At 50.3% G+C, this 7,789-nt stretch overlaps 4 protein-coding genes across 4 annotated transcripts; 1 reads left to right on the forward strand and 3 right to left on the reverse strand.

Moving 5' to 3' along the window:
* Positions 1-103: 103 nt before the first annotated feature.
* Positions 104-1,561, reverse strand: BU25DRAFT_431454 (uncharacterized protein; the record flags this gene model as incomplete). The annotated part of the gene is made up of 2 exons (XM_033708659.1): positions 104-1,434; positions 1,507-1,561. 2 exons carry the CDS (start codon positions 1,559-1,561, stop codon positions 104-106), a joined length of 1,386 nt encoding a protein of 461 aa, XP_033561922.1.
* A 308-nt stretch (positions 1,562-1,869) lies between these two features.
* BU25DRAFT_410864 (uncharacterized protein) lies at positions 1,870-4,384 on the reverse strand. The gene is made up of 3 exons (XM_033706406.1): positions 3,119-4,384; positions 2,421-3,048; positions 1,870-2,363 (listed from the first exon to the last, which is right to left on the reverse strand). The coding sequence occupies exons 1-3, from the start codon at positions 3,939-3,941 to the stop codon at positions 2,294-2,296; spliced, it is 1,521 nt and encodes a 506-aa protein (XP_033561923.1). The 5' UTR covers positions 3,942-4,384; the 3' UTR covers positions 1,870-2,293.
* A 1,033-nt stretch (positions 4,385-5,417) lies between these two features.
* Positions 5,418-6,807, forward strand: BU25DRAFT_421702 (uncharacterized protein; the record flags this gene model as incomplete). Its single annotated transcript, XM_033708104.1, has 4 exons — positions 5,418-5,439; positions 5,499-5,827; positions 5,887-6,745; positions 6,791-6,807. The coding sequence occupies 4 exons, from the start codon at positions 5,418-5,420 to the stop codon at positions 6,805-6,807; spliced, it is 1,227 nt and encodes a 408-aa protein (XP_033561924.1).
* Positions 6,808-6,914: 107 nt separating this feature from the next.
* Positions 6,915-7,463, reverse strand: BU25DRAFT_59731 (uncharacterized protein). The gene has a single exon (XM_033711941.1). The coding sequence runs from the start codon at positions 7,383-7,385 to the stop codon at positions 7,062-7,064; it is 324 nt and encodes a 107-aa protein (XP_033561925.1). The 5' UTR covers positions 7,386-7,463; the 3' UTR covers positions 6,915-7,061.
* Positions 7,464-7,789: the final 326 nt, after the last annotated feature.

Raw genomic sequence — 7,789 nt, forward strand, 5'->3', positions numbered from 1 at the left:
AGGAACCAACGTCAGGACAACAACATACAAATGCTTCTCCGAACGATAATCCGGATTGAGAACAGAAGTGAACGCTTCAATTGATAGTGTAGATGATGTTGTATTACAAGTCCTTCGCGACAGCTTCAAGGGATTCCTTGAAGATATTGCATGCCTGGGTCAACTCCTCTTCGCTGATGGTAAGCGGCGGGATGAACCTCAGAACGTCGAATACCGAAGTGCTGAGAAGAAGCATGTCGCGTTCGACGCACTCCTGGACCACCTTTGGTGCGATCTGCGGCTGAGCCTTTGCGTTCCTTGAAGAAGTATTCGATGAGTCGCGTTGAAGCTCTGGGTTTGCGAATTGTACGCCGACCATCAGTCCTTTGCCACGGATGTCTTCGATCAGGTTGCCGGCCTTGGTACCGGACGCCTTCAAGTCCTTCAGGAAAGAGAAAATTTGCTCAGAACGGGCCGCGACATTATCGAGGATCTTCTCTTCACGGAAGACCTCGATGACTGCCTTAGCAGCAGCGCAAGCAACGGCGTTTCCGGCGTATGTGCCACCCATCGATCCAGGCTTTTGCAGATCCATAAGATCCTTTGAGCTCGCGATTCCGGAAAGTGGAAAGCCATTGGCGATGCCCTTGGCAAAGATGAGAATGTCAGGTCGGACACCGGACTCCTCTACGAAGAACATGTGACCAGTGCGACCCATGCCAGACTGAACCTCGTCAGCAATTAGCAGGATGTTGTTCTCGTCGCAAATCTTCCTCAAGCCGTGCAAGAACGCTGGGGGAGCAGGAACGTAGCCTCCTTCGCCAAGGACAGGCTCTAAGATAATCGCGGCGGTGTCCGAGGGTGAGGTCTGTTGTTGCAATGTGAGCTTGACCTGGAGAAGAGCCTGATTGACAAGCTCCTCGGTGGGTGTTTCCGGAGTTGCGCCGCCGAATTGGCTGTAGTAGGGGAATGCAGTTGCAAAGACACCACCCATCAACGGCCCGTGGCCTTCGCCGTAAATTGTCTTGGATCGTGTCATCGAGGCTGTTGCGTTCGTACGGCCGTGGTAAGAGCCTTGCATAACAATGATGTTAGGCTTCTTTGTAGCGCCACGAGCCAGCTTGACTGCTGCCTCAACTGCTTCTGCACCAGAGTTCCAGAGAAAGACTGTATCGAGGGACTTGTGCGGGAGGATAGGAATCAACTCCTTGAGAAGAGCAATCTGCGCAGAGCTGAAACCAATGTTGACCTGAGCGTGTGTGATCTTGGTGCACTGCGCCGCTGCAGCCGCACTGACTTTGGGATGGCAATGACCAAGGTTCACAACACCGATCCCAGATGTCAGGTCAAGAAGCTTCACACCCTTATCGGTGGTGATGAACGTGCCCTTGCCCTCTTCAAAGACGTGCTTTGTAAGACGGCCAATGCCTTTAGCAATGTGTTGTTCACCAAACGCTGCGGTATCGAGGTCGGAGGAAGCTAACTGTGTCGAGGAGAAGGATCGCGAGGGAATATGGGTGGTGCAACGGGAAACGGCGGGCGCAACGGCGCGCAGAGCGGAGGAAGAGCCTCTTTGCATCATGATAGCAGTCGTGGTCGTGGAAATAGTCGTAACGGCGTGAAGTAGCGGGAGAGATTATCGACTACGCGCGGTAATATTTGATACGGACTGACGTAGAGAGGGCGGGTTTAACGTCGATATCCAAGGTTGTCTATCGATAAGAAAGCCGACCTCGGGAGTTTTTGGCGCGCCCTTGACGCGTCTGACGCGTCTGACGCCACAAACGCTGCAAATGGTAGAGAACGCATTTCCCGCGCTCCTGGGAATAAGACTTGCAAGGTGAAGGGAGGCAGCTTCTTATGTGGGCGGTTGCAGGTTGTAGGAGTTGCGTGAGGTTACCGCGTCTTGGTTGGTAGGTGAGGGACCTGCAGCACACAACAACAGACTTGTCAGGGGCAAAAATCCATTGTAGCAATCTTCCGCGCCCGATGTCGTAGCCTGGAGGCCCACGAGGGATCCTATGGGGGTTTGACTGCTCAAGGCGACTTAAATGCTTGGCTTCATGATTGAAAGATTATATATCTGCTACACGTGGGTTGAAGTACTTCTAACATCCTTTCAGCTTTGCTAGATGACTATGTGCTCCTACAGTTACCGCTGGTGCTTACATTCAATTGCAACCTGAAGTTTCTGACCATGTGAAATGAGGGTCCTGGAGGTAGATATCGGTCGCAGCGGGGTATCGGGATGTCAAGCGACGTGAAGATTCCGACACGATGGCTCTGGCGATGCAGTCTTACATTCACCTTACTTTCAGACCTCGCTACCCAGCGGTACCTGGATGATTGGCTGTGATATGAAGACAACCATCACAGCTGAAAATCTGTACTTTTGTCAATTCTACTTCTCAAGTCAGGTACTCGAGCTCCATGATACTTACGCAGCAGTGGCAGCAAAGATCTCCGTTCTTGAGCTCGTCCCTTGAGTAAGGAAGATAAGACCTGCAGCGAAGAATATCGCGAAGCCAGTAATACAGAGTAAAAGGTCGCGGGTGCGAGAGAGCTGCTTCAGCACCACGATGGCGACGACAGGGATCAAGCAGGCGACAATAGTCGACAAACTTGAAGTCAAGCGCAGTGCGGCGCCTTCTGATTTTCGCTCCACTGTGTTACGTTCCTCTGGATGTTTCTTATCATTCAGTTTTCTGCGCTGTGCTTCTTCGTCAAATTTTCCCCGCCAGCGATCTCTGATCGACCACCAGTAAGGGTACAGATAGTATACCGTCCACTTGGTAAGCCCATCAATCTTGGCTTCTGGGTGGGTGACTACGAGGTCAAAGTCTCCCTTTGGTGGTGGTTTCGCCCATAGCAAAGCACTGAGGACCGTACGGTAATCACTTGTGTGGTGAATGTCATCTCTGTCGCCATAAGTCTCCACTGTGCCGTTCACGTCCCGAATGGCGCCATCGCCGCCTTTGGCATCAGAAAGCCAGTTTCGAAGAGACCGCATGTTGTATTCTTCAGGATCTGAGAGTGCAGAAACTTGTGATAGTTGCAGAAGTGCCTCATCTGTAATGCTCGATGGTCAGACAATAGTCAATGGTGTGAAAGGGCTTAGTAGCAGATCAAGTCAACGTACTGTACTCTCTTAATAAGATTCTCAGCTTGATGAGTAGCTTATGGTATTCGGTGCTGGCTCCCTTCACGATCCTATCGTAACGTTCAACATTGAGCATTTCCTCCTCCTCCTCTCTCTCAATCTGCTGACGCAAAAGCTCCAGCTCAACTTGGTAGTAAAGGAGGTTTTTAACGTTTAGTTCTCGAAAGCGTGGGAAAGCTGCGAACTCCGGTACCTGCGACATGACCTCCGCAAGACGTGGCCAGCCGGGTCGATCATGCGCGGGCTGTGTCTGTTCGGCAAGGGGTCCTGGATTTGGAGTATCCTCAGTCAATGCACTTTGTGGTTTTGAGGCTGCAACCTCCGAGAATGCTCTTCGCTCCCCATGCCCACCCAGCTTGTCTTTCGGACTAGGTGGAGCTGAAAGATCGAAAGCTGTGGATTGGTTTGAGCGATGGCTCACCATCGAGTCGCGTGGTGACTCCATCTCGATTGATTGCATCTTGCGCAGAGGAGAATCGGTCAAGTGTAACCTGCAGGTGGGCTCCTCGAAGTTGGGATAAGTATCCATAGCACAGCCGCAGCAATATTGCAATATGTCTGTCAGCAGTATGTCTTCTGCAGCATAGCTCGGCTGATAACATGTAAGAGAGGGGTTTGCAGATGGGCTGCATGCAAAGGTGAGTTCTAGCCTCACGCAACCCAATTGTGCATCACCAGATGAACCCTGATACGCATCTCTCTGCTCGATCTGCATACGCGATATGTACGTTATCGGTGGTCCTGGCCGCAAAGGCATCGTAGTAGAGGCTGGTGAGACCATGGTGCGTTCGCGCAGCCGCATGGCTATGACCGCAGCCTGCAAGCAAGTTTGGGCTTTGGATAATCGAGCGCATAAAGAACCCAGATAACCTCACGACGCGCTCGTGAACTAAAATGCCCACCTGAGTCGGACGAACATCTTTACCTCAGCCTATTGCGCTCTTTCTGCGAACTCCGGGACGTTCTTTCCATTGTATTGCACGAATGTGTGTAGACTTGCGTGGAGACGCAACCCCATTCAATGATGTGGGTGTAGCTAAAGATTGGCGGTCGTTGATCACGTCCGTCGCTGGGGTATCAGCGAGACAAGAAGGTGAAGAGAGTTTGGTTCCACCGTGACCGAGACGGAAGCGTCATGGGTGGCGCTAGTGACAGCGCTAGCGAAGTTCGTTGCTCGTACAGTAAGTTGTCATCCTAGAACAACGCCAGCGCGATGTGTTGACTTTTTGGTGCTTAGACACGCCATGAAACCTCAATTCACTTACGAACATTTTCAACACAGCCTCTAAATCCATGCCAACTGTGAGTGCTGTTCACCGGTCGAACAAGGATGTTGGGACGTGCTGCGCCTTGCTGACCACCCTGCAGCGCCCCTCATCGACACAGCTTTCAGCTCGACAGATTGCCTTGTTGCCTTCTCTGAGGGCGCATGGCGCATTTGACCGTCGGACCGAGGCGTCATTAGTTGTCTCCAGCCCATGGTTGGGGGTAAATGCTCCATATCACAAAGCTGGATGCCCTCTGCTCGACGCGCCACTCAGGTTGTTGGGCGTTTGTGTGGGGGCGAGCACGGCTCTGAGTTAGTTTGCTATCCTCCGAATGCACTGAAACGAATCATATCTCGGTGCATGCGCGACGACGAAGGGTTTTCACCGTGGGGAATTGGGCACGAACCAACGGTCCATCCACCCCGGACTTACACACACACCTCTGTGCGCAGCGACAAATCACGTCTGGAAGATGGATTCAGTGGCAAAATTGCCATGTCGAATCGCTGACTTGCGAAGCAGAGGATTTGACAAAGAACAGCTCCAACGAGGTCGTCTTCGGACCCTAGGTTTTCTCAGGGCGGTTTCCGCTCAGCCCAACATGAAAGATTTCCTTGGTGCTCAATGCACCTTTCCTTGCACACTCGGTTAGTTCTGGCCCCAGAAAGATGCCAAAGGAGCAGCAGACGAAAGACTGCCTACAACCGGTGAACTACTCTTCTGGCTGCCTGCCACCCTAGTCTTATCGCTTCAGAATCACACGATATTAGCCACCCACGTCCCACCCATGAATAGAGGTTGCGCACGCGGACAAAGAAATCGAGTAGAACCGTTCCCTGCGGTCGAACACCTCCACCTGGATTGCCACTTATCTTAGAATCTGGGGGCTGCAACTGTACTTATAACCCGGTCAACCCTTGCTGTGGTTTCCTTGTCGCACGTTACACGCCTCACGTTCGCGCCTCACAGCGATACTACACAGCATTTTCTCAACAACTCACTTTGCCATAATGGCTGAGAAAGAGACACGTGGTGAGCTTAGCCGCCCCGGACTAAGCCCGACTTCTGCTAATCAGCGTCATGTTATACAGAATCAAGAGCCTTGTCGCTCTCACCCGACCGTTTCCTTGCTGCTCCTCCCGATTGCCCTATCAACGGTAAGCGCAGTCGTTCTGTGTCTGCCGCTCCATCATTCCGCTCTACTCAGTCGCACGTCACTACCGTTGAAGAGAAAGAAGACATCCCCGGTTTTGAAGTCGCCGACCTGGAAAAAAAGCAAGTACAGCGACAACAAACATACAAGTTTGGGCGGAGTGTCGGCCTGATGGATCGTATCAAAGGTGTATTCTTTCCTAGGACATTGATGGCGAAGATGGAAGAATCTATTGAGGTGATTCCATCTCTTGTCCCAGACGATGAGGTACGTACATAGGCCTGGGTATATGTATGAGGCTGACTTTGCAGATGTTTCATCGTCAGGAGTCGCCGTGGATTGTGGACATCCATGTTTCGCCCAAGTTCAATAGTTTGAACTATCACAAGACTTTGTGCCTTCTGGACACAGGCTGTTCGCATGGGAACATAGTTTCCAAAGATTTCGTGGACGCCCTTGGGTTCACTGAGTCAGACTACCAAGATCTGAGTGATCTGGAGAGTCAGGGTGGTGTCACGATGGCCGGGCAGCCTTTCCCTGTTGAAGCTGCCATCTTTCTCTCATGGCATCACAACACGAGTCTGAAGAGGTTTCGCCAGATGCGATTCCTAATTTCCTCCCATGCAAGGAACTTTGAAATGATCATAGGTGCTCAGACGATCTGCAAGTACAACCTGATGTCACGACCGGTGTTCAATCTTGAGTCCGGTGTTGTCAACTCCTCGAGCAAGGGCAAGCTTTTGGTGTACGCCAGTAGTGATATGCATTCACTAACTCCTATTACAGACGAGAGCCAAAACCATCTCATCAACGAAAGGTCTGCTTTAAAGAGCAGGATCGAGGAGATCGAAGACCTAGTTGAGAAAGAGAAGAACGCACAGAAGGTTACACAGCTCAGAGCTGAATTGACTGAAATCAATCATCTTTTGACCCTCAAAAGAGTCGAAATCAACTTACGAGATGCCAAGACTGAGGATGCCAAAAAGATGTCCAGTTTGGAAATCGAGAAGATTACCAAGGCCTGGGACACGAAACGCCCAAAGAACACCACAAACATGGTGAAAGATCGCTACCAGACCACGCAAGATAAAGCCATTCCAGCTCAAGCTTCAATTGCTTCGAATGGTATCAAGTCAGCAAACGGTACTTCGAAGGGGACAAAGAAATCCTCGACTTCAAATGGAGGTATGCATCCTCGCAGACATTAGTGTTTTTGCCCAACCCCTACAGATTTGGAGCCCTCGTAAATGGCATATCCCACATGTCAGCACACAACAGATGGCTTGTGCCCAAAGGCTTCCATCTTATTCCTTGTCTTTCTTTTATAATGTATCGAGATTCTTCAAGTACGAGAATCATGTTCATTGTGACGCACATATTTATGGGCTTTGTATCGTTCGTTTGGAGTCTGAGACGGATATGTCGCAAGACACTGGGTTTGCTTGATAACCGGCTGTGAAATAAAGACTATCATGACAGCAAAAAATCTGCATCATATGAGTTACCTGATTTTAGAACCTTTCAGAACTTTGTCTATACTAAATGCACATACCCAGCAGTAGCGGTGATAATTTCGACCTTGAGGCTCCTCCTTGAAAGAGCAAAATTGCAAAAGAATGGCAAAGCCAGTCACGTGTAAGATCAGATCACGTTTACCGAAGGATTGTGCCAGCGCCGCGATAGTAAGAATTGTGACGAGACAAATCATGACGGTATAGATTCGAGAACCCAGGAGTACTATCCTGAGTTCAGCCAAGGCCCCCGTCAATTCTTTGTCTGTTTTGGGTCTTCGTGTGTCCCGCTGTGTTGCATCCTTTTTCTTCATCTGCAATCTGAGCCTTCATGATTGATTGATTGATTGATTGATTGGTTTAACGTCCTATCTGAGTCGAAGACTATGGAAGCCGAGAGGAGCAGTAGCTTCATTGATTGATTGATTGATTGATTGGTTTAACGTCCTATCTGAGTCTAAGACTATGGAAGACGAGAGGGCATAGCTCCTCTGGTAATGCCAAGATTTAGTTACATGAGAGTGAGGTCAATGGAGGTACAAGGGATGGTGAGGGCTCAGGCCCAGAGCAAAGATGCTAGAAACAAAAGAAGTACAAAACAAACAAACAAAGGAAAGAGAAGCTGTTGTAGCATGCCTATGTCAGGTCTTCTGAAGACTGCCCAAGATGCCACCTCCTTGTGCCAACCTTGGTCCTGCTGATGAAGTCCAAGGTGGCC

The sequence above is a fragment of the Macroventuria anomochaeta genome (genome assembly GCF_010093625.1).
Source record: "Macroventuria anomochaeta strain CBS 525.71 unplaced genomic scaffold BU25scaffold_16, whole genome shotgun sequence".
Lineage (NCBI taxonomy): Eukaryota > Fungi > Ascomycota > Dothideomycetes > Pleosporales > Didymellaceae > Macroventuria > Macroventuria anomochaeta.